The 26,672-nt window shown below is 36.7% G+C and overlaps 1 protein-coding gene across 1 annotated transcript in view; it reads left to right on the forward strand.

Moving 5' to 3' along the window:
• The first annotated feature begins 7,642 nt into the window (after positions 1 to 7,642).
• The window catches only part of LOC125269889 (follistatin-related protein 5-like), a 62,735-nt gene continuing 43,705 nt past the window's right edge, over positions 7,643 to 26,672 (forward strand). Inside the window, exons 1-2 of the mRNA XM_048192939.1 lie at positions 7,643 to 7,924; positions 12,368 to 12,488. Coding sequence (XP_048048896.1) covers positions 7,658 to 7,924; positions 12,368 to 12,488 — 388 coding nt within the window. The 5' untranslated portion in view covers positions 7,643 to 7,657. The remainder of the gene's footprint in view (positions 7,925 to 12,367; positions 12,489 to 26,672) is intronic.

The raw sequence follows: 26,672 nt of genomic DNA on the forward strand, positions 1-26,672 counted from the left end.
AACGTTCGGATGTTAAACGCACTATTTACGCGTGGCTGGGAGCAGGTGTAGATTTCTTTCGTACCAACTAACATTTGGAAAATACGAACATTTTAATGAATCCGAAAATTTACGCCAGAACCACTTTACACACGATTTACACAAAAATTCGTTCTGCTCGTGTTTCATGAATGAGACCCAATGTGCTCAGATTGGGTAGCTGGCCCAGTGTATTGTGATTCGCTGAAGCGTCCAGAAACGCCATGCCCCTTACCATTAGTTATATGTGCTTCAGTGGAAATGTAAATAATGGCGTCTATATTGCTGTATCAAATTGAGCCCGAATCAGACCCAGATGAAGAGGGTTAAGCAGAACCTCTGCAATCACGGCTTTTAAAGGAAATTTCTTTTTTTTTATTTGTGTCAAAGTGTTGAGATGCCATCACTGCTGTTTGTTAGCTTTCAATATACAGTTTTATCCTGATTAAAGCTTTACTGTAGCCGAATACATGACTGAGTTGTAGTATTTTTGTAAAGGTAGTGTTTAATTTATAGAATGAACAACTGTTTGTCTATGAACATAAAAGTTTGTTGGTGTTTGTTGGAGAAGTACTAGAATTTAGCTAACTGGCTAGCAAAGCAAAAACGTGTTGGTCTTTGTTTACATCCTTGATGCAACCAAAAAATAGCAACAACTATATATTTAAAAGACATGTGCAAACAATAAAACGTACTTACAGTTTGAAGCCAATAAACAGCAGCTTCTGCTTTTAAAGTGGGAACTGCTTCATCTTTCAGTAATAGCCTTTGTGCATTCAGTAATAGCCATCCAGCATTGAACTCGTGTAGATTCAGGAAGCTATCTTCAGTGCCGCATCCAGTGTAGAAAATATCACAGATTATAATGGGTTCTATTATCTTTTGACGCGTCGCTCGCGTCCGGTGTACACAACTCTTCCGCTTCCACATGCTGCGCCACATGGCCTCGCCCACTTTGTTGCATGTTCCCGGGGTGTGTTTTTGCAGGGTTTATGATGTCACCAACCGGGAAGAAGTTCGTTGTAGTCCAAACCGGTCGTTTTTGTAGGCATTAAACTGCCATTACTTTAAAAGACAATATCTCCGTTTGCGTTGAACTTTCAGCACTGTAACTTTTAACTGATACTGTTTATGCTCATGCAGCAACATTACACACTAACTAAAGTTAAAAAAGTGAAATCGCAATGAACCACCCCTTTAATATTTTTATTGTATTGACAGCTCAGCTGTGTGTGGACAATAGAAATGCATATTGCTTTTTTTGTTGCAAATAAAACTCCCATAGTGATAGTCCATAACTACTGAATATTTACTTATTTTAATATAAATTCAGTTAAATCATCAAACATTTGTATGACTTGCCAGTGACTTGTTTGACCTAAGCTATGACTTGACTTGAATTGCTTGACATAAAGCAGTGACTTGACTTGACTTGACTTGATTCTCACAAAAATTGACTTGGACTTGCTTGAGACTTGAAGGTTAAGACTTGAGACTTACTTGTGACTTGCACATGTGTGACTTACTCCCACCTCTGTCATTTAGTGAGGAAACCTTGGATTTTTTGGATGTTCATGTCACTAACTCACGCTGAGTACAGGCCTTTTTAGGGGGAAAAAAACAAACAGATTTTTTTACATACGCATAGCTGTCACCCACCCTCACTTAAGTCAGCATCGAATTAAGCTCATCTGTTCACCAGAGAATTCATTTGAAATTAGAAAAAGTTAAATGTGGGTCAAATTTAAAGAAAAAGGCTATAGAGATGGACAGTGCAAAGGATAAATTAAAAACAATTCAAAGGGAACAATTACTTGTTTCTGCTAATACAACTCAAAATATGAACCCCCTGGTCTTCTTAGTTTAGGTGTCACACTTGGCTTCTTCACGGTCAAAAATGACCAGAGCCTTAAAATGTAAATGTAAAATGTAACCCCCCAGGAAAACCAATGAAATATATTTTGTTCAATAATATTTTGTGATTATTATTTAGAATTTTGAGGGTATTTTATGATACTATGCAATATTTATACAATTTGTATTAGCTATTTTTCCCCATTGAAAATAATACACAAGGTTTTGTACTCTTGACATTTTAGAGTGTCCCCCTTCATTGTTGTGCACTTTTTTCCGGAACAGTGGCTGATTTATAGTTTGTACCACCAAAAGTTTCTCTGAGTTTTGGTATTTTTTCATATTTCCCATTCATTTCCTATGGTGGTCATTTTTGACCACGAAGGAGCCAAGTGTGACTATTTTTTTTTTTTAATGACCCTTTAATATTCAAATCATGTCCTTGATTTTTTTGGGTGTTCACATAGCTAATGCGACTAAAGTCACCAAGTTTCATCTCATTCCGATGAAGCAAAAAAAAATTACGAAGGGGACCAGTGGTTTAAAAGGAATTCTTCTGTGCAGTTCATCACCACATATACATAAATATTGGCATGTTTTACAATCAGACACAGATCTTTTTAAAACGTTTAAACATCCCCCATAGATGTCATTTTGTAAAGCAAAGAATTTAAAGAACTCTTTAGTTAAGGCTGATGTATGCACAAGTCCTTCCAAGTCTCTGCCATTTGTAATTCCTCCGGGTAGCTATAAATGTGGAAACTGTAATCAATGTCAGTATACTAGGAGGTTGAAATATTTCTCACATCCTAGAAAAGGTAAAAATATATTTATAAAAAATGCCATCACTTGTAATTCATGTAATGCCATTTATGCTATAAGCTGTCAATGTGGAAGGCTGTATGTTGGCGAAACATCAAGAGAATTTGCATTTACATTTAATTATTTAGCAGATGCTTTTCTCCACAGCGACTTACAAATGAGAACAACAGAAGCATTTAAATCAATGTGAGTGCAACAGTATGCAAGTGCTGTGTCAAGTCCCAGTTAAAGTCCCAGCAAAGTGAACATAGCAAGGATTTTTTTAAAGTAAAAATACATAGAGAGAGAATAGAAATAGAAAAACTCAAGTGTTGACGAAAAAGATGTCTTTAGCAGTTTTTTGAAAATGGCTAAAGACTCAGCTGCTCAGATTGAGCTAGGCAGGTCATTCCATCAGCAGGGAACAGACAAGGAAAAGGTCAGTGAGAGTGATTTCGTGCCTCTTTGGGATGGCACCACAAGGCACTGATCACTTGCAGAACGCAAGCTTCTGGAGGGCACATAAGTCTCTACACTGTAAAAAAAAGAATTGTTGGTTTAACTTAAAAAAAGTTACCTAGTTGCCTTAAAATTAAAAATTTGAGTTAATACAATGAAGGCAAATGGTTTAACAGAAACTCAAAATATTATGTTATCTGAACCACATTAATTATCTAAGTTGATTTGACAAAAGAAAAAATGTGATAACAAATCATGAAAATAATTTTTTACAGTGTAGTTAGTAGTAGTGAGTTTAGGTATAGTGGTGCAGACCCAGTGCTTGTAGGCAAACATCAGAGCTTTGCATTTGATGCAAGCGGCTACTGGCATCCAGTGTAAACTGATGAAGAGAGGTGTGATGTGTACTCTCTTCTGCTCATTAATGACCACTCTATGACCCATTCTGGATCAGTTGCAGAGGTTTGACAATGCATACTGGAGGGCTTGCCAAGAGAGCATTACAATTTTCCAGTCTGGATAGAACAAGAGCTTGGACGAGAATTTGTGCGGAATGCTTTGATTGGAAGGGTTTAATCTTCCTAATGTCATATAAGGCAAATCTGCAGGACCAGGCCGTTGTAGCAATATGATCTGTGAAGCTTAAACAATCATCAATCACAACTCCAAGGTTCCTGGCTGTCCTGGAAGGTGTTATGGTTGACAAATCTAGTTCAATGGAGAGGTTATGATGAAGTGTTGGGTTGGCACCGACCACAAGCAGTTCTGTCTTTGCAAGGTTGAGTTGAAGGTGGTGGTCCTTCATCCAGGCAAAAATGGCTGTCAGGCCATTTTGCAAGCAGCAACCTTCGAATCATCTGGTTGGAATGAGAGGTAGAGCTGTGTGTCATCAGCATAGCAGTGATAGGAAAAACCATGTTCCTGAATGACAGATCATAGTGATGACATGTAGATGGAAAAGAGAAGAGGTCCAAGCACCGAGCCCTGAGGTACCCCAGTAGCAAGATGATGTGATTTAGACACCTCACCCCTCCAAGATACCCTGAAGAACCTACCTGAGAGGTAAGATTGGAACCGTTGGAGTGCAGTTCCCAAGATGCCCTTTGTCATGAGGGTTGACAGGAGGATCTGTTGGGTAACTGTGTCAAAAGCAGCAGGCCGATCCAGAAAGATGAGTACTGATGATTTGGAAGCTGCTCGTGCCAGTCTCAGAGCTTCAATAACTGAGAGCAGGGCAGTCTCAGTTGAGTGGCCACTCTTGAACCCAGACTGGTTGTTGTCCAGGAGGTTGTTCTGTCTGGTAGACAGTTGGTTGAACACAACTCTTTCAAGTGTCTTCTAAAAGTCCTGGATTTAGAGTGGGTTTCTTAAGCAGTGGGGTTATTCTAGCCTGCTTAAATGCTGTTGGAAATGTACCAGTGTGAAGAAAAGTGTTAATAATCTGAGTGAGTGCAGGTACAACTGAAGAAGAGATGGCCTGAAGAAGATAAGTGGGGATAGGATCAAACACGACAGGTAGTAGGGTGATTAGAAAGGATGAGTTTGGAAACTTCTGCCTCCGAAAGCGGAGAGAAGGAGGGGAGAATGTGTGTGTGTTTGCTATTAAGATGTGTTTGTCAGTATGTGGTGTGGAGAATTGGCCGCTGATTGTTGTTGTTTTATTTGTGAAGAATGTGGCAAAGTCATCAACTTTTAGAGGTTTTAAAAAGCGTGCAAGAATCAGGAGAATTTTTATTGTGGTAGTATGTGGTTTTAGCTTTGGAGACATTTGCAGACAAGGAAGAGAGGAGTGACTGATACAAGCTAAGGTCGGTAGGATCTTTCGATTTGCGCCACTTCCTTTCTGCAGCCCTGAGTCTAGAACGATGCCCACTGAGAATATCGGATAGCCAGGGAGCAGAGGGGGGATTGCGGGCTGGTCTGGATGAAAGGGGGCAGAAGTCGTCTAAGCAAGATGTTAGAGTGGAGCAAAGAGTGTCAGTAGCATTGTTAGTATCCAGTGATGAGACCTGATTAGGGGGAGGAAGTGTAGATGAGATCAAAGAGGATAAGTGGGAGCGTGAGAGTGAATGTAGGTTACACCGAAAAGTGACCTATGGGTGAGAGTTGAGAAACCGTACAGTATATATGAACATCGTGGATCGTGGAAGTGCATTCACAATCTATTTGTGTTTTTTGTTTGTTTGTTTGTTTGTTTTTTGGCATTGGCATTAAAATAGTTTATTCAGTTGGTCGGGGAGGAGATATTGACGTGAAACGTAAATCCATAGAAACCTTTTGGATTTTTACTAGAGAGTAGAATTAGTAGAGTAGCACACCTGTTGCTGATTGCAAGAGAGTATAAAGGAGTATGTGATAATGTTGCTCTTGATATCTGATAAAGGCCTTGACAATGGCCGAAACGTCACACATTTTTTAATCAATAAAGCTGAATTTCTTCAAGAGAGAGTGTTGCACCTTTTTCCAATTTACATGAACATTTATACCAGCTATTTTTATCATCATATGTACTACCACTAATGTATGCATTCTGTTCTTGTAATAAGGAAAGTCATCTAAAAAAATAATAATAATAATTTGAATGTTTAGTTTAGAAAAAAAATGAATGAACAGTTCAGTACAACGGTTCCAGCCAGTACAATAGTGGTGGGGTTGTTCATTGACAAAGACTCAAACTGTTCATTCATTTTTTGAAAGTTCTACAGTTAAACCAGTTGGTGTTCTTCATGAGTGAGTCATTGAATCATTCATTGAAAAGATTTGTTCAAAAACAGAATAAAACAGACAAAGTAACTGCCAATATTGTATCTAAAACGTAAGGTATTCAATATTAACTTCATGAATATTGAACTGTTGCATCCACCTGAAGGATCTAATTATTCTCAGTAGCAACCTGTGTGTGTGTTACTTTAAGAAAACAACCATATATCTGTGTTGTTTTATTTTCTTAGTTTATATGATTTAATTTTATAATCATTAATAATCATTAGTCGTTTATGTAGTTGTCATTTGATTTATCATTTAATCACTTATTTGTCATTTTTTCTTATTATTAATTTGTCATTTTATGTAGTTCTATTTTATATTACTTACTTCCTTACTCTTGCAGTGCTTTCTATTGTTGTTTAATCTTATGATTGTGTGGGTTGAAGAGATGTTTTTCTTCATGAGTTAGTGATAAGAGAATGTCTCCGTTTCAAGGTTTTTTTTTTTTACTTTGTGAAGCAGTAATTTTTCCATTGTTTTTGCTGTGTTATTGTAAAACTTGTTGGATTTGTACTGGTCAGATGAAGTCTGAGCATTGAGACTTTTAGACAAAGTCTGAGCATTAAAACATAAGCAACTAAGATTATTCAATAAACTCTGCTCTTTTTATTATCATCACTTCATCTCCTGCTTCTGCTCTTCCCTGGCTTTCTTAGTAAAACTCTCATTCTGATAGAAGACTTATATCTTCTGGCAGGGATTCAGTGTCCGGGATCGGATCTAATATATTTGATTCGACTGATGTGGAGATCTAACATTTTGGCACAATCTAACACACCTTATCTTTAGCGTAAGAACAGGCATGGCCATCTGTAACTTAAATGTGCTACACTTTTGGTGTCATTCAATTCCATTCATTTTAAGTGTATGCTGCTTGATATTGCAAACTGGCATCGGTATCATATTATTTTAAGTTATTATCATAATCGGAAGTCTCACACATTCACAAAAAATAGCTTACTTCTGCATTGCAAAATAAGGTGGATACAATTTTACTGACTATCAATATATAGCTGTGGTTCAACCTTAGGCAGGTAATCACAGTCATACTGATATTCATAAAAACTGCAGGAATATAGTACTTTTGCTCATGTAATATTGCTTCTGTCTATATACACATACTGTATACATTTATTTTATAGTATATTTGTATTTATTTATAATCTGGTTTAAATCATCATTGGATCCCTATTTTTGACTACCTAAAAGCAAAATGAAATTGTTTTTTATGTATATAAATTAAATAAATATCAATATAAATGTTTGAAGGATTATACATATACAGGGCTCAACGCTAAGGATTTTTTCTGCTGGCCCGGTCGGACCAGCTCAGTCTTATTTTATATTCAGTATTTGAAAGAACACAGATTTTGTTTTGAATGTTTACAAGAATGCATTTCTTTCAGAATCACTATGGACATCTATTTAGAGTTCATTGTCATTTTTCATTCCTTTACCTGGTAGACCATGGTGCTAACAATGCCAAGGTTGAGGGTTTGATTTCCAGGGAATTCATAATTTCCAAAAAAAAAAAAAAAAAAAAAATGCTTTGAATGCACTAATAATTAACATTTGATAAAAGTACCTGCCAAATGTATAAATGTAAGTATGGAAATCTTCAAGTTTGTCCGATTCTTCTTGTGAGATCCACAAAATCTGCACATTCTCATCATTTATTTACATGACAGACTTGTTAGATTTCCTCACATGACCATTTGTGAAAAGGCCTTCATATTGTCACAGTATTGATGAATTAGTAATGCTGCAGAACCACGAATCCATCTCCATATACACTGATCTGACCACCATTTCTCTCCCACTCTTCACAGATGATAACTGTCGTCTGGGAGATTATAAAAAATTGAAGACCAAGATGTTGGACTTGCACGCTCAGAGGTACTTGACCTCTGGTAACCATGGCAGCCATGAGAAGGAAATGGCAACTAGGAAGCATCTGGTGGATATGATGTTCAAGCGCTTTGACGCAGATGGTAATGGAAGAGTTGACAGCAGTGAGCTCTCACAGGTAAGACAGAACAAGAGTGTGACTAAATCAGTCTCTTTTCTTTCACCCATTTAATTGACGTTGCAATTAGGTGGCATCTTTTGACCTTCTTAACGTGCATCTGTCATAATGACCATTTTCAAACCAACAGAAGAGGTCAATTTTCAGATAAAAGAGAAAATTTGAGATTTTGCAGGGATTTTGCAAATAGTAAGGATAGAATGGGGCCAGAGTCAGAGTGTTTTGGGCCTGTTGAGTGAGCTGTCATTTTTAAACCTTAGCTGTGTTAATCTTTCATGTATGTTTTTATGCCTTGCAAATGAAAATATTTGGTTATTTATGATATATTGAACATTGTGCAGAATTAAATATGTCACCAAGGTAACATCTAACTGCTAACGTATACACTCCTGGGCAAAAAAAGGGCCAAGCCCAAAATGGCTGAACACTAAGCTTTTAAATGTCTTAACCACAAATTATTTGGTCAGGAAATTAGCAAAAATGTAAGCAAATTTTGGCAGAATATGTGAAGTTGTGTGTGGATTGATGAATCACAATGAAACATGAGTTGCATGATGATGCTCCAGAGTGGTGTCTTCTAAAATCTGGTGAGAAATATAATAAAAAAATGTATCTCTACCACAGTAAAGCATGGAGGAAGAAGTATCATTGTGTGGGGAGCCTTTCAGCTGCTGGTATTGGTGAGCTATTTCACTGTGAACAGTCATTTAATTCTATGGAGTACAGGAGAATATTGTGGAATGGCTTGTTTCTCACAAATGAAAAGTTGTTATCTAAAGAGAAATGATCAGATGTTATTTTTCAACAAGACAATGCTCCTGCCCAAACTGCAAGACACCCAAGAAATGGCTTAAGAACAAATCCATCAGCATCATGTTTTAGCTTAGTCAGAGTCCAGATTTGAACCCTATAGTGAATATTTGGCCTGACATTGAACTCAAATGAACTGGGAGACATTTTTCAGCTACTCATGAACAGTTTGAAGCCATTAACATTGAGTGGAACAACACTCTTTTTATCCACACTGGTAAACGTTTGGGTAAGGCTATTCCGTGCCTTCAAACTACAGTATTTTTGCAATACTTGCTAATTTCCTGACCAGTGATTTGTGTATAAAATGGTTAAGACCATTAAAAGACCACTAAATATTTTGCCTTTAAAATAATATTATATATTTTTTGCCCAGAAGTGAATGTTTTATTAAAATTGCAAGAGTGAAGAAAAGGAGTAAACACAAAAATAATAAGGGATTTTGAGTGTATACAATAAAGAAAGACAAACAGACAGAACCAAACTTTTAATTGGCTGTACAATTGGCTGTAGTCAAAGCAGCTGAAATGTTTTGTGTTTTCTTGATGAAAGGCCTAAAAAGACGTAAAGGGGTAGTTCACCCAAAAATGAAAATTCTGTCATCATTTACTCGCCCCCATGTCTTTCCATTTTTCTTTCATGTCTTTTTGTGGCTTTCTTTCATCTGTGGATCACAAAAGAAGATGTATTTAAGGATGTTGGTAACTTAACAGTTTAGGTTCCCATTGACTTTTTATTGTATGGACAAAAATACAGATTTATATAATGTATATCTACTTTTGTGTTCCACTATTTTAAGTTTTAAAAAAGGGAAATTAAATAATGAAGTCAAAACAAAGCCTGCATGTGAATACATGTTGTTTTGGTATATTTACAATAATACTGTATCTAATGTTTAAATCTGATATGTTATGTGAATGGCTGGGGATCACTTTTACCAACATTTTATTGCATTAATTTGAAATGGCAAATGAGCAGGCAAGCTTGTCTCCTTTTTTAATAACTCGCTCATAAACTGATCCCAGGTCAGTTGTGCTTTATCTTGTCCTGCGGCAGAAAGATTACACCTGTCCATGGAGATACTGTGCATATCAAAATGAGCAAAATATGAATTTATTCATATTTCTCCAGAGAGAAAACTCTGAACGCACTTTCACTCTCGGTTACAGGCGTGAGCCATTTCAATTTCATTGTGCAATATTTTCATGTCATTTGCATATTTCTTCATTCTCAGTGGAAGAAGAATAGATCTCTTTTCATGCATGGCAGATCGAAGACAATGTAAAAAGTGAAAATTTGGACCGGCCCTGAATACAAAAGCTTGGCCCTTTGACATGAATCAACCGCAAGGTTGAAAAGGTGATAGAGGAATAGGAACATATAGTGAAATGCCTTGAAGTGAAATCAAAACATTCTACTCTAATAGAGCAATTAAACCCCATCAGTATTCTGCTCAAGTAGGTCTTCTGGAATGATCTTCATGCAGAAAGTAAAGGGATAGTCCATGAAACCTTTCTGACTTATTAAATATTGAGTATTGTTTTGTTTATTGATTTATTTATCATATCATATATCTAATAATGTATTTATATTAAATAACATATTTAATACATTGTGTCATTCTGGAAACCACTTAATGCGAAATGATTTTTAATACATTTAATACCAAGCCTTAAAATACTCTATACATTAAATGATATAAGCAAGCAATAAGGTACTCGAGGCTGTGCTGTATCGTGAATAAGTCACGGCTGACAGGCGTTGATAGGCATGACTCGAAGCAAAGTGCCTGCAACCCCTTCAGCCGTGACTTATTTAAGATACAGCACTAGTCTTGAGTACCTTATTGCTTTTATATAACGCTTACCACAAAATACAAATAAAGCCAAAAATATGTATTAATGCAACTTTCATGGAGTAAACTTTCACTAAAAGCCTTCCTTCCACCGGAAAAAATAGTCCCTGACCATGAACAGCAACAGAAGTTACAATATTACACCATTAGATGGCAGCAAATACTGTCTTTATGAGTGTGTCAGTAGTGAAGAATTTTACATTGAAAAGACTGAACTGTTGTGAACGTGGAACAAGACGCAACTGACAGATGCTTTGACTAGCGCTGTCAGTCACGGGAAAACCCCTTAACTGTTCAAAGGACAAGATAATACATGCTAAATCTAAATGCAGGTAATAAACTCACTCACTCGATCTCTTTCTCACAATACTCTGCTACATAATACAGTAAGCTTCAATGAACAATATCAATTGAGAACAAACAGTTTACGTTGCTAAGAGTGGTTGCTAAGGGTGTTGTGTAGTGATACACAGAACCGTTGGGTGAAGCGGTCATAGCCGTGTTTTATCATGAATAAAACAGAATCAAGGACAGGAAATAACCGTTTTATAAAATACTACATATTTGTATATAATGGCCCCAAAACATATTTGGATGCTTAAGACATTTTAAAATTTGTGCATGACTACATCTGATGCAACATATCAAACAAAGTTGCATCTTCAAACAAATGATGCTCAAAAACTTGCATTTTTGTGCATCTAGAAGTGTTTATGTTTAAAAGTGATAGAATAAGTATATGCCTAAAGCTGTTCTAAGATTTCATTTAGTACGGTGGATTGGATGTGGAGAGTCGTTCATTATGGAAAACTTTGCTGACATCGCCTGTAGCATGCGGCATGCAGATCAGAGTTGTACATTAACAAATTTCAGCATTTGAAAGTTTGCTTGCTTGTTTGGTTTGTCTTCGAAGTAAATGTTAAATCAACACTGCAAAGCAAAAGAGATGAAAGTGAAGGTTTTGAGTCTGCTGGTATCAAGTCTCTATAAGAGGATTAGAGTTTGCAACAGATAATAAAAGGGCACGGATTGAATCAAATCTGAACACACAGGTCTAGCTTTGGTAATAAATAATTTTGGTTAAGACTGGGTCAGCCTTAGCAGCACTAGGTATGCCAAAGGCGTACCTGCTTTACTGTGGTAGAGATTTCAGGAGGTCAGGTCTACATTATGTGTAGTTTACATCACTTTCAGTAATGTTTTGAATCCATTGACCACCAGTCACCAAGTTAATTATAACTGTTCATACGCATATGCTCAAGGCATTTTCCAAATCTTAACTGTAATCCACAATGAATCTAACCTCGAACATTTATCAACAATCCCTTCAGCTTCCTAACTGTAATTACCATCAGATATTTTTGGCATGGGTGAATGCTTGATAGAACGTTTTACAGTAATCCCTCATGTTTTCCAGCATAAGGCTGTTATAAAATCTTGCTCAATTCTGGATGTTTGCCAGCCAAAAGGATTCACAATGTCTGATGCAGATAGGAATCACATCTTTAATTATTCAGAATGGTACATTAGAGCAGTGGTTTTGCTTCAGGATGGAGATTTTACATCAGACGTCATGTGGAGGCCCAAGACGGCACAAAAATTGGGTAAACAAACATGTCTTTAAATTTGAACATCATTTATTAGTATTTCCTTGAGCTACATTCACTGCACAAAACACATTTGCTCTGGTAAGTAAATATTTTGAAGCGTCATACAGTAGGTGCTGCTTTGGATTTAATCTCTTTCATGTTTTGATCTTTAATCTTGTTGTCATGCAGGTTATCAAGCAGGAAGGTCTGAGCAGGACGGCATCAGAGTGCACTCTCTTCGACCTGTTCAAATATAACGACGTCAACGATGACGAACACCTAACTAGAGAGGAGTTCTACGCAGCTTTTGGTGAGTGTTTTGATAAATGATGAAAGTGTACAAAGCTGAGAGACATTTTCAGCTGCATAATTAGCACCATCATGGCTGAATGCACATTCAGTAACTGTGACACTTACTGTATTTTCAGTGTCATTTGTTAAAAGCACAATGGATAATTGCAGTGTTTTCATGAAGAAACGGAACAGAGTCTTGGTTACAGGCGTGCGCAGTTTTAATTTCATTGTGCAATATTTTCATGTTGTTTGGATATTTGTGCATATTTGTGCAGTCTCTTTTTCATAACTATTCTAGTTCTGATTCCAATTGAACATGAAAGTAATGACTTGCAGCTCAGTATGTCGAGAATCACTAATTTAGTCAGTAAGTTAAGTCTGTTAACTTGACAGATTTTTGATCACTTTTTGATTGATTCAACTGACTCAAACTACTGAGGACTTAACAATAGGAAGATGTGTTGTATATTTCTTGTGTTTGTATTATTTTGCAGCACCCAGATTTTTCATCTCATTGTATTTAATTAGTCAGTAGTGGCATAGTGCCACCATCTGACTTTTGCATCCATCTCTCTGGATAGAAAACAAAAAAAAACTTTCTGCATGGTTTTCCACTCCAAAGTAGTTGTTTATTCTGAACAGATCTTATTATTCAAAAATTATTCAGACATTTTTGATATTTTTTATATATTTTTACTAGTGGATGCAGGACACTATAGTTAATTTATGTAAGTGAGGATCGCAAAATAAAGTAAACTGTGACATATTATACCCAAAAATTCTTCATACAGTGGACTACTAGTAAAATTGATTAAAAATTTGGAACCAAAATTTAAGTGTTATCTGACATAATTAAGATTATATTTTCTGACACAGTTTAACTCTGAGATCTTGTCATATTTTATTACCATTTTTTTAAAACTATAGTGAATGAACTGTATTAATGAATGAAATGTTCAAGGTGTCTGAATAAATTTTGGTTTGACTGTGTTTATATATATATATATATATATATATATATATATATATATATATTATTTGTTTTACCAGTATTTATTTATTTTCCTAGGGTGTGTTCACACTTTGCAGCTTTGGTTTGATTAAAACAAACTCTGATGTGATTGCTCTGTTATTGAGGTTCATTTGAATAAGTGTGAATGCTGCTGTCCGAACCAGGGCCTAACCAAGACCCACCTTTTCCAAACAAACTCTGGTGTGGTTCAACTGAAATATGAATGCAACGCGAACTAAAGAAATGTAATCGAACAAAAAACAGGACATGATATCAGAATATGCAACCCTTAAAAAAGAATGCTTAAGCATACCTGTTTTTTCTCGTCATAAGAGCTGCATTGCCCATTACAGTTCGGTACAGGTGTCGGAACCACCGTCTCCTTGCAGCAGATCTTCTTTTTGTGTTCCTATCACAGTTTTGACTTCTTTGCACATTTTAAAAAGCTTCATGAGTTCTCACACATACAGCTAGCATATTTAGCCCAGCACACAGCATTGTTTTGCATGTTTGCAAAGTTCCGTCACAAAATATGTCATAAAAGCTGTTTTTTTATGTGTGTATGTATCCTTATGTGTACACTCTAAAAAATGCTGGGTTAAAAACAACCCAAGTTGGGTTGAAAATGGACAAACCCAGCAATTGGGTTGTTTTAACCCAGCGGTAGGGTTAAATGTTTGCCCAACCTGCTGGGTAGTTTTATTTAACTCAACTATTGTTTAAAAATTACTGTATTGCTTAATTAAAATTAACCCAAAGTATGTTGGAAATGAACATTTATTAATGTTCAATGAATGATTATTAAACAATAAACATTAATTAAATTGCTTATTAATACATTTATATTAATAAACTATTAAACTATTAAATTTATATTAATAAAATATTAAAGCTTATTAATAAACATTCACCTTTTGTCTATTATTGTTGCCTCTAATTGCATCTGGTTTTTAATTTCCCAACTATTTTGGGTTCATTTTAAGCTAGCCATATATCAATTTTTAAACAATAGTTGGTTTAAATAAAACTACCCAGCAGGTTGGGCAAACATTTAACCCAACCGCTGGGTTAAAACAACCCAATCGCTGGGTTTGTCCATTTTCAACCCAACTTGGGTTGTTTTTAACCCAGCATTTTTTAGAGTGTAGTGTTAAAAATGGCATTGTGAATGCTAAGTGAACCAGAACTAAATGTATCATTTTCATTTTTGGTCCAGACCAAAAGGACTGAACTACAAGTGTGAACACACCCTTAAAAACGTGAAATGGACTTTGTTTTATCTGTGCATGTTGAACAATGTAGGCATTAAAAACTGTGAGCAGAACCAAACATCATGAAAATCATTAGGTTCCAGTAAAATACTGCAATATCCAAAACTGTTTTTTGGATCTCATCCCTGCTTTTCATGGCAAGTTCAGACTATTGGCATGTCATGTAATGAAGTTACATTTCTCCATTAGTCCATTCCACTGGGTCAGCGGCCTCTGAAATGGACTGTGACTCTGACCAACCCACTGTTAAAAAGTCAGATCTTGCGGTCACCATAAAGGTGAATGGATCCTAATTAAGCTCTAATTGAAGTCTACACTCATATTTTTCAGTAAACCACTGAACAGTGACGGCCTTAGTAAGATTTTCCTCTTTCGTGTACTCATTAACGGATTTGCTGAAGAGAAACTGAGGCACACTAATTAACCGCATGACTCAGGATGCAAGTAAAATTTGTTATAGAGCGTTTGTGTCAGCCTGCAACTAAGTTATATTGCTAAAGTAGAAGAATGCCCAGACTCCATGGACTGCCTGTAGTAATCAAGTTGATAAAAGATATTTTATGTTAAATAGGTGGTAATGACTGATCGCACTAAACTGAGATGGTCCTCTGGTATTCTTATAAATATTTATATTTTATATTTTTAAATATATTTCTAATGTATACACACATATACATGTTGAGTTTTCATGTTTTATGGGGACATTCCATAGACATAATGATTTTTATACTGTGCGAACTGTATATTTTATCCCCTAACCCCAAATGTACCCATCATAGTGTGGCAGAACGGAAAAGTCCGGGTCCGGACGCCACTTGTTTACTTTCACTTTTAATGCACGAAAGGGAAAACGGGGGCGTATATATCAATTAGTGAGGGAAATGAACATAAGGTGAAGCTCACACACCGGAAAGGGTGAGACGTCACAAGTGAACAGCTGAGTGAGAGTGGTGGGAGAAAAAGTCGTGTGTGTTACCGTATGGGATGTGGCTCGTGTTATTGTCGGCCGCTTCCAGACCCGCTGCACTGAACGTGTGAACTGGTGAAAAGTTGTAAAGTTACCAAGTTACCTTCACGTTAAAGCATCGCTAAGCCGTCCAAATGGGAAAGCCAGTCAGTACAAGGATCATCGTTGAGTCCACTACGGTCCCTAGACACTCTTCAATAGCCCTGTGATCAGCTGCACTTGGGTCAGTGACGCAAAGCCATTCATTCATTCATTTTCACAAACAATCTAGCATACGCGCTCTCCGACACACAAACATACACGCACACATATACAAACTGACGGAGTCTTATTGTTTATATTTATTTTGTTTTTTGATTCCCCTGCTTCAAACTACCTATTTATTGTTTTTTCTCACATGGACAAAGTTGGGTTTAAAACGGACATGTGTATCCAATGTTGCGAAAGCCATGTTAAAGAACTGTGACGTATCTGCACGTATCTAAATACAAACCACGAACAACGAGAATAAGTAGCGGGGTCGGAAATCATTCATCTGTTCTTTGTTTTGTTGGTTGCGGATAATATATACATATTTATATTTTGTTGTTATTTTTTTTATTTATTTATTTTTTTTTTTATTGTGGCAGTATTGTTTGGTTTTGTATCAAACTAAGTTTGTTTTTTTCTTGCTGAGTGTTTTATTGTGTAGTGCTTGAGTGGGAGAAAAAACAACCACAAAAGACTGTGAATATTTTGAGTTTGTTGGACGTAACGGGTGGTTATTTGAAGCTATCCTGGTTTTTTGGTTTTTGGCAGGCCTATACCTGCCTGGCGCCCGAACAAGTGTGATTAAAAAACAATTTATTGAACTCTAAATCGTGAATTGTTGTTTTGGGGCCCACCACCGTTACAATAGAAAACTTTTTGCATTTTGCATTACATTTTCAAAAAACATCACTTAATATGATTTATAAGTCGTTTTCCTCATGGGGACCAAAAAATGTCCCCACAAGTATAAGGCTTCCTTATTATTACTTATTTTTCAGGGCTTCCTTTCTTATTTAGGGATTTTACTTGTAGATTCTATTTCTAAGCTCTTTGTTGAAACATGTGGAGAAATTTCTATCCCAATAGAGAATAAATTAGTGTTCCCAATATAGATAAAAGCCTTGAGTTCTTGGTTCTAAATACAAACTCCCTATGGATGGCTAAGACATTGCTTATGTCACAAGAAACTACACTTATTGAAAGATTCTAAGTAAAAGTAAAGCTTGAGTTAAATGAGTTCCAACCTTTTACACTAACATTCAACATGTCTACTGTCTCATTTTGCTTTTTAGTCTCATCTTCCTCTGACATTTCAGTTTGAATCAATTTGCACTGACATTCAACAAGGGCCGACACATGTAACGTAAGGTTCGGGATGGGACAACAATGCATGCATGGAGCACTTTTGAAAGAATCCCACTGTTACACACTGGGTTTTTGAGCATAAAGCAGCTTTTCAGACAGGAAGTATTTTTTGGAATGAGAATCACTGCCTCAGTCTGCCCCCATGCCCTTCCTCCGATCTCAGCGGGAGTTTGAATGAGGCGGGAACAGCCCTTCAGGCAAACAAAAAAAAAAAATGTATTGCTACTTTTGCTTTTCTTCAAAACTTAAAGATAAAAAGATTACAAGACATTTTGTCAGACGCCTTCAGAGAACTCCTTCACACCGTCTCTTTTTAGCTCCTGATGCTTTGAACAAATGTTTTCTTTAAAAGTTTGAAGAATACTACTTTATAAACAGTTCATGTTTGTTGTACCAACAGCATTAGGGTTCATGCTGTGAGCTGGTGCTTTAGATATCTGCCACAATGTGTATGAGAATGTGAATATGTGAATGCTTGTAGTCAGTTTGAACTTCAGTGTGAAATTTACCCAATGATATGAGCTGCTCAGATTCACCTGATCCTGACTTATTTTTCCATCACATGGGCGCCTGCTCAAAACCATTTTCTCAATGTTTACTCAGTCCCCTTCTACCCTCATTGACCCTGTTCACTCCATGTATATTCACACTGACAGCGATCTACAGCTTCAAAACAACTCGAAATCATTAATTTAATGTGGGCATATCCAACAAAGTTGAGTTGAGAAAAGTTTACGTATATGCAAATGAGCATAGATGTAATATGGCAGTTTTTGATAGAAGTAAAGGCAGTGATCTGTCTTCTGTGAGATAGTAGTCAAGTATGGGCAAGATGGAGAGGTTAATGCTACTGTGAGCAATTTCACCATTCTATGTAATTTGTTTCAGCCCACATACAGCGATATAATACAAAATGATGCAAATAAACCATATCAGAAGTTGTTGGTATTCTGAGTGAGTTTGATTCATAGAATGAAACTCATTAATCTTGTTCATGTGATGTATTGTATTATGTATTGCAATTTGTACACACACTTTCCCTGCAGCAAGAAAACAGATTGATTGCCAAAATAGAATATCTTATTTTTATAATTTACAATCAGATTTTGATTGATCGATTGATTGATTGTCCACCAATGTGGAAATTCTCCTTTGGCTTCTCATAAAAACCACAATTATACACAATACACAAGTTATACATATATTATTATTTTTGATGAAATCCAAAAGCTTTCAGTCCCTCCATTGGGAGCAACACAACTTACACATTCAAGGCCCACAACGATAAAAAAGACATCATTAAAGTAAACCAGTGGTTTAACCTCAATTTTATGAAGGGATGAGAGTGCTTTGTTTGCACAAAAAAAACAAATTTACGTCTATATTTACAAAATAACATTATCCAAAGCACATTCACGGAACAACTTCAGATCTTAAGTCAACACAACACGCATGCGTTGTGGTGCTCCCCCTACTGGATTGCAGGTCAGTAGTTTTATAAATAAAGTAGTAAATTATGCTTTTTTTGTGTGCAAACAAAGCACTTTTGTGGCTTCTTAAAATTGAGGTTAAATCACTGGAGTCATTAATGGTGTCTTTACTACCTTTATGGACCTTGAATGTGTAAATTGTGTTGCTCCCAATGGAGGGATAGAAAGCTCTCAGATTTCATCAAAAATATCTTCATTTGTGTTCCAAAGATGAACAAAGGTCTTATGGGTTTGGAACGACATGAGGGTGAGTAATTAATAACAGAATTTTCATTTTTTGTTGAACTAACCCTTTAATATTCTAATTGCCATGATATAAAGGAATGTTTATACACATTTCTAAGATAAGATTTTAAAAGACTATGGCTAATTATACAGCCCATCAATAATGTATTACAATAACAGTCAATAAGACAGCGACCTGGTGACCTCCAGTAATAAAATCGCTCTGTGTGTGACCAGTCAAGAAGCTGTTTCTCTTTAGCATTCATTGTGACATTTGATCTGACTTTGTCTGTTGTGAGATATTGTGATGCATTAGATGCAGCTGAAAATCTGTAAACAACATGATTTATTGGTTGTTTTAACATTCATTTGTTGCATGAATGATTTATAATATTATTTCACATGAATAGCTTAGACTTATTCTTGCATGATTTTGATCTTGGTGGTGTGATATGAGGTAAAAGTACACTCTGGTTTACTAGACTCTGGTCTGATGGGCTTAGCAAACTTCAATCTGATAGGGTTAGTACACTTTGGTATGATAAGGAAGGTTGAATCAGGTCTGATGGGATTTACTTATGTGTGAGTGGACAGAGCTTGTCAGCGTTGACTTGCGTTGTTCAAACTCTCCAAGTCTGTGATTACATCAGTTGCATAGGTATATATCTCAATCCTGATGTAGGGTGACAGGCCATGAAAGCATGAAACTGTCCAGTTTTGGTTTGGTGAGTCTCTGGTCTCCCTAGAGTAAGATGGAGGGCAAGAGAATCTAAAAGCGCTGCACAAGGTATTTTATGCAATGTGTAAGTAAATTATGCAGCCTAAAACTTACTAATTGCACTGCATCTAAGTACATTACCGAAAGACGCTGTTTGAGTTCTTCATGCCCTCTCGATTCCATATTGTAGCAATTAGCATATGGTCTACGAGAGGTTTTAGAGACATGCTAAATGTGTTTACTCAGATTCTGGCCCTTTTCTCTGGCACTAGAGAGCATTTTCATTTTTTTTCCCCCCAAGAATTTGAGTAGCTCACACATTTAAGGCTAAACATGTGACTCGTTTATTCATAGCTGTAATTATAATTAATGTACACTCATGTTTTTCATCAGGCTTCATTCCCAACTTTCCTGAATCTCACAAGCTCTGCGAGTATGGGGAAAATTGGACTGGTAATATTTTGCATATATTTCAGCATCAGTTTAGAAATAAGTTTTCAAATCGTGATTGCAGATTCCATGTGTTCGTTAGCAATGACTTATTTGTGAACCGCCATTCGCATCAAATCGTTGTATATCATCATAGTGCCCAGCCATAAAACTTGCTCTATGTTAAAGCACATTGACATTATTATGGCATTGTTAACAGACTTGCTGTGAAGTGGTTTTGAAATAATGTATTTTGTGAAAAGCGCTATAAATAAATTTGACATGACTTGACTTAATGAGTCTACTGAACCAGTTCAGAACTCCAGACTGAACCAGTTCAGGAATTGGACTGAATCGGTATTGAAATCATTGAATTCAGGTGTTCTAATTACTTCCATGGCCACAGGTGTATAACATCAAACACCTAGGCATGCAGACTGCTTCTACAAACATTTGTGAAAGAATGGGTCGCTCTCAGGAACTCAGTGAATTTAAGCATGGTAACATGATAGGTTGCCAACTGTGCAATAAGTCCATTTGTGAAATTTCCTCACTACTAAATATTCCATGGTCAACTGTTAGTGGTATCATAACAAAGTGGAAGCAATTCGGAACAACAGCAACTCAGCCATGAAGTGGTAGGCCACGTAAAATCACAGAGCAGGGTCAGGGTCATGCTGAGGCGCACAGTGCGCAGAAGTCGCCATCTTCCTGCAGAGTCAATAGCTACAGACATCCAAACTTCGTGTGGCCTTCAGATTAGCTCAAGAACAGTGCGTAGAGAGCTTCATGGAATGGGTTTCCATGGCCGAGCAGCTGCATCCAAGCCTTACATCACCAAGTGCAATGCAAAGCGTCGGATGCAGTGGTGTAAAGCACGCCGCCACTGGACTCTAGAGCAGTGGAGACATGCTCTCCGGAGTGACGAATCACACTTCTCTGTCTGGCAATCCGATGGATGAGTCTGGGTTTGGCAGTTGCCAGGAGAACGATACTTGCCTGACTGCATTGTGCCAAGTGTAAAGTTTGGTGGAGGGGGATTATGGTGTGGGGTTGTTTTTCAGGGGTTGGGCTTGGCCCCTTAGTTCCAGTGAAAGGAACTCTTAATGCTTCAGCATACCAAGACATTTTGGACAATTTCATGCTCCCAACTTTGTGGGAACAGTTTGAGGATGGCCCCTTCCTGTTCCAACATGACTACCCACCAGTGCACAAAGCAAGGTCCATAAAGACATGGATGAGCAAGTTTGGTGTGGAGAAACTTGACTGGAGTCCCGACCCACGATAGAACACCTTTGGGATGAATTAGAGCGGAGACTGCGAGCCAGGCCTTCTCGCCAACATCAGTGCCTGACCTCACAAATGCACTTCTAAAAGAATGGTCAAAAATTCCCATGAACACATTCCTAAACCTTGTGGAAAGCCTTCCCAGAAGAGTTGAAGCTGTTATAGCTGCAAAGGGTGGGCCAACTCTATATTAAACCCTACGGATTAAGAATGGGATGTCATTAAAGTTCATGTGTAATGTAAAGGCAGGCGTCCCAAAAACTTTTGGCAATATATATATATATATATATATATATATATATATATATATATATATATATATATATATTTGGGGAAGTTTTGGAAGCCTTCCAGTCTTTTTTCTGCTTTTGACCCTTGTTTACTCATGCTCCTACTTATGATTTGTGCATCTATGTGGTTCTTTATCATGATTGGTTTGTTCAGTTGGCATATCTGTATGCTTTATGCTCCAAACTATTTACATCCCCCAGTGGAGTCAGAAGGCAATTACTTAACGCCACGCCGGCCCACAATGCCGTTCCTCTCATCTGTCAGGGTTGATATGCCTCCGGAGAGAACGTCAATCCACCTGCTCTGTCTGCTAAACAGACAAACGCGTGCACGCACACACTCACACACAAAAATACAGGATCCGCTCAATATCATTGGCAGTGGAGAATTGTGTGATAAGAAACAGGGCCTCACTTGAAACAAAATTGACTTCAGTGAAAGGCAATACAGACTTTTAAAGATTGCCATATGGGAAGTGAGAAAAAAAGCAAGGTAGAATGTTAGAGAGAGATGGGTGGGGGGAATTCACAGCTCTGTAATATGGTGTGAAATGCACTTTAATTTATCAAATTTAACCAAGAATCTGTCCCACTTTTTTCTGTCTCACTTTTTTTTTTATATGAGCTCCAATTAGCCCAATTAGAAGTATGTGTACTGTGATGGCATGCTAATATAAGTGTGTCTCCAGTATCCCTACTGACAAGTGCTATGGAGATTGTGTTTTTCACAGGTGGTGTGAAGTTAGACTTTCTTCAGCTTCTATTACTGCCTGTCTCTCACATTGATTGGGTCACAGTAAAGGTTTTATTCCATCTGACTTCAATGACTTCAACTTTTAAAAGATTCTGCAGCTATCACAGAGGCCTCACAGGCTCATAAATGTACTAGTGGATGGGCGGCGGAGAGCGGAGCGTGACTTTTGATGGGAGGGCAGCTGGTAATTATGATTGAAGTCCATTTACGGCATTGCTGCTTTTTGGAAAGGGTCTGTTGTTTTTCTTCAGCTTTTATCATAAATTGTAATCTGAAATCTTGGTATTCCTCTGTTTCGTTTTGTTTTTTTCTTGATGTGACTTTTCTTGCTGTGACCTTAAATTGTGTTCTGCCATTCATAATTGGGTTGAGGATGCCTTTTACATTCTTGTTCAATTTCTGAATATGAATTTTATTTAAACTGAGGTTGCAAACAGATGAAGATCAGCATTTAACATTTGGAGGTAAGGTTGAAAAATTCAAATAAATTGAAATTCAAAGACATTCATTGAACTGTCGCTTGTAGCTAGAAAGTTACACTACTGTTCAAAGGTCTGGGGCAGTGGCGTAGCAGGCAGGGCCCGTGTTAATCGACCCCCTAAAAGAGCACTAAAAAAATGTATTCTGCTGCTGCTTGACCATGGGATTTCTCTCACTGAGTTTGATTTACTGTAGCTCTTTTTGCAGTTGAAGCATCACTACTCTGTAATGGGAAAGAGTGTGAACTAAATCAAAACTGCATTCGAACACTTCAGTATTAATTCCACACTGCTGCTGTGAGAGATGGTCGAGCCCTGAGGGAGAGTCTGCTACACGTGCTCTAAATGAGGGGGCAAAACCTGTACTTACTGTACTGTCATTAATCAGAAACGTTGACTCAGGATTAAATGCCTGTACAGCACCTGGCATAATATTTTCACATTATATGTAGTGTTGCAGTGTGATCGGTCCACCATATTTGTTTAGGCTGCATCCGGAGGTTTTTGTACCATAATCTATTTCTCTCTTTCTGTTTCCTACACTGGCAGACTCATAAACAAAACTCATCTTCTCAATTGTATTCCTTGTTCTGAAAAATCCTTTCACCTTTCAATCCTACGGGGAATTGTAAAACACGGTTGCTTGCCCTGGAGAAAATTACAAATCTACTAAAACACAAAAGAGTGTAACTGAATGGCTAGAAAAGATATTACTAAACACTAGAAATGGCGAGTGCTCACACATACACATGGTCTGTTTTGAAAGGTAGTTGTGCTTGTACTTATTTACTGCTTTCAGGCTGTATTTATTGTATTTGAGAGTTCAGACAAATTTTTGCCAGTGACAGTATGGTAAAAACAAAGATGTAGCTAAGACCACACAGAGATTAGCCATGCTTAAAGGAGTAGTTCACCCCAAATTGAAGGTCCAATGACATGATAAAGCTCCATTTGTGCTTGTCTTCAATTAAGAAAATGGCTATTGGATATTTTGTGCCAGGTTTTATTTAGCCGCAATTAAAGGGTAAGGATTATTAGTAGATAATGACAAATTTTGGTCAATTCCTTTTATAAATGTGTAGTTTTGGGTAATAAAGTTTCCTTATTACAAATGTGTTATTATACAATAATAATAATTATTATTATTATTATTATCATTATTAATGTTTTTGAAAGAAGTATCCTATTCTAACCAAGGCTGTATTTATTTGATCAAAAATATGGTAAAAAACAAACAAAAAACAAAAAAAAAAAACAGTAATATTGTGGAATACATGTATTATTACAATTTAAAATAAATATTTGTTTACACTTTATTTTAGTGTCCCTATTACTGTGTAATTATGCATATAAGTACTGAGTAATATTAATTAAGTACATGTACTTTAGGTTTAGGGTAGAAATAGGGTTTGTTTAAGGTTAGATGCATGTAATTATGTGTAATTTATGGTTTTTACTATAGTACATACATGTAACATGTGTAACAACGACACATAAAATAAAGTGTTATCACATTTTCTATTTTTTGTTTGAATATATTTTAAGATCTACTGTTCCAGTCTTCAGTGTCACATGATCCTTCAGAAATCATTCTGATTTGGTGCTCAAGAAACATTTCTTCGTATTCTCATTGTCGAAAACAGTTGTGCTGCGTAATATTTTTGTGGAAATTGTGATTTTTATTTTCAGGATTCTATAATAAAAAGTTCAAAAGACCAGCCTTTATTTGTAACAAATATTTTGTAACATTATAAATGTTGAATAAAAGTATTAGTTTCTTTTAAAATAAAATCTTAATGACCCAAAACTTTTGAATGATAGTGTAGCTCATGTCAACCACTTCACTTGGCATGACACTTTTTGTCCTTTTGTGTCTGGCAGTATAAATATTCTCTACTTTTCTTGTATGGCAAAAAGGCAGAATCTCAGATGTTCTGTAAAATCTCATTTAGTGTTTTGCAGAAATAAGGGAAAAAAAATATGGAAATAATGACTAAAATGGAAATATAAGGATACAAGAAAGATATCTGAATGGTTGCCTTTTGTGCATTGTCTATGCACTCCATGAGAAATGTAATTTGATAGTCATGCTATTTTTTCCCTCCATTACTGGCATTTCCTGACATATTGTGGCATGAGCTGACAGTGCTATCATAAAATGATTGGTTGATAGGTGTCAGGTGATTAGGAAAGGAATAAATAGGTTTGCCTTGATACAGCACAGGAAATTTACTGTCTAACATTGTCTGTTTGGTTACTCTAAATTCAGTCTTGGTTTTCCAGTTGGTATTTCTGAGTACCTCACATTATTCACATTTTCCCATACTGTTCAAAAAGCCCCAATTTGGCAAGTCAGCAAGAGTTCATTCTCTTTGTCCATGCCACTTTTTGAAACCGCTTGAGCTTGTCCTTTTGTTTTTGTGTGAGTGGTGCTGAAATAGAAATTTTTGAATGTTTTGCTGAGAGTCATCGCATTCATAGTGGAAAACAACAATGTCAAATTCAGCTCTCACATGCTCAGACACATGCTCTATTCAGTTTTCCCATAGCTCACTGTCTGTTCTTCTGAATTCACAAAATAAATGCAAATACAGGGGTCCTCGCTCCTAATTTGCAACATCCGATGTAGAGCTGCAATTTTGGTTCATTAAAATAAAAAGATATATTTTCACACATTAGAACCCAGAACCCTTTGTACTGAAAGCAACAACATTACCAAAAAGTGTCAAGATTCACAATCAATTGATGATCCTTGAATTAATCCACTGGCTTACAAAATCTCAGGATAGACAGTTAAATATGTTTGAAGTTCCTTTGAGCACTTGAATTGGCAGCAAGTATGGTTTCTCTTTCAAATCACTGTGCTAGGTTTTCAAAATATTTTACATTGTTTTCAATGTAAAAGATTTTGAAAGCCTAGCACAGTGATTTAGAAATTGCTGTTTAAATGATTTTTGGACATTTCTAATCATAATGCTGTTTTGTTTTTGTTTTGTTTTGTTTTTTACATTTTCAGTGGACTTGAGGCATCTTTACACAAGGCCTCTTTACACACCTGAGTTGAGGCTGCTCTGTGCCTGCTCAAAATTCTACTGTATGTAAAGATATAATGGTGCATAAAAGCCTGACCAAATTATGCATGCTCTGGCCCACCTCAGCCCCTAGAATCAAAGTGTACAATTTTTTATTTTTTATTTTTTTTATTTTATTTTTTTTTTGCAAATGCATCTATGCCACCTCCAGCATTAAACAATGTGTAAAGACACTAAATGCCACTTTAGAAGTGCTTCTGTGCCAACTTTGCAGTGTAAATTTGGCAACAGATTAAAGGTGCTAAAGAGGATGTTTTGTTTTATTAATTTTTTGCAATATTACTTGAAACTGTCTTTACTAACTGATAAAAGACTGTTTATTAGGTGCACTGAAAGGAATAATATTAATATACATCATCTGTGCACGAGGTAGGGCCTTAAAAACATCAGCCAATCACGTAAACGATTGTTCCTCTGGCTTGTCAATCACTGCCATGACGTTCCTTGTGCGAGACGTGCGCGGCTGCACGCTCCAGTAACTTTCCATACTCCACAGGCGCCGCATGCAATGTTTTTGTCAGGAGACAAGAGTAACAACTGCAGATTATGAGTTATCTGCGGTGAGTCCGACTTAATGAATCCACTAACACGACACAGCGAATGCCGGTGGTAAACACTCGTGTTCCAATACTCGTGCACGAGTAGGAGGCGTTCCCTCGGAATGAGCTGTGAAGGAGGGGGTTTGTTCTTACGCATGCGCTCATTTCAAAAACTCACTAACAGTCTTTGGTTTCTCAGTCGACGAAAAGATCCTCTTTAGCACCTTTAAGGCTGCTCTGTTTTTGCTCAAA

This window comes from Megalobrama amblycephala, linkage group LG6 (assembly GCF_018812025.1).
Source record: "Megalobrama amblycephala isolate DHTTF-2021 linkage group LG6, ASM1881202v1, whole genome shotgun sequence".
Taxonomy (NCBI): Eukaryota; Metazoa; Chordata; class Actinopteri; order Cypriniformes; family Xenocyprididae; genus Megalobrama; species Megalobrama amblycephala.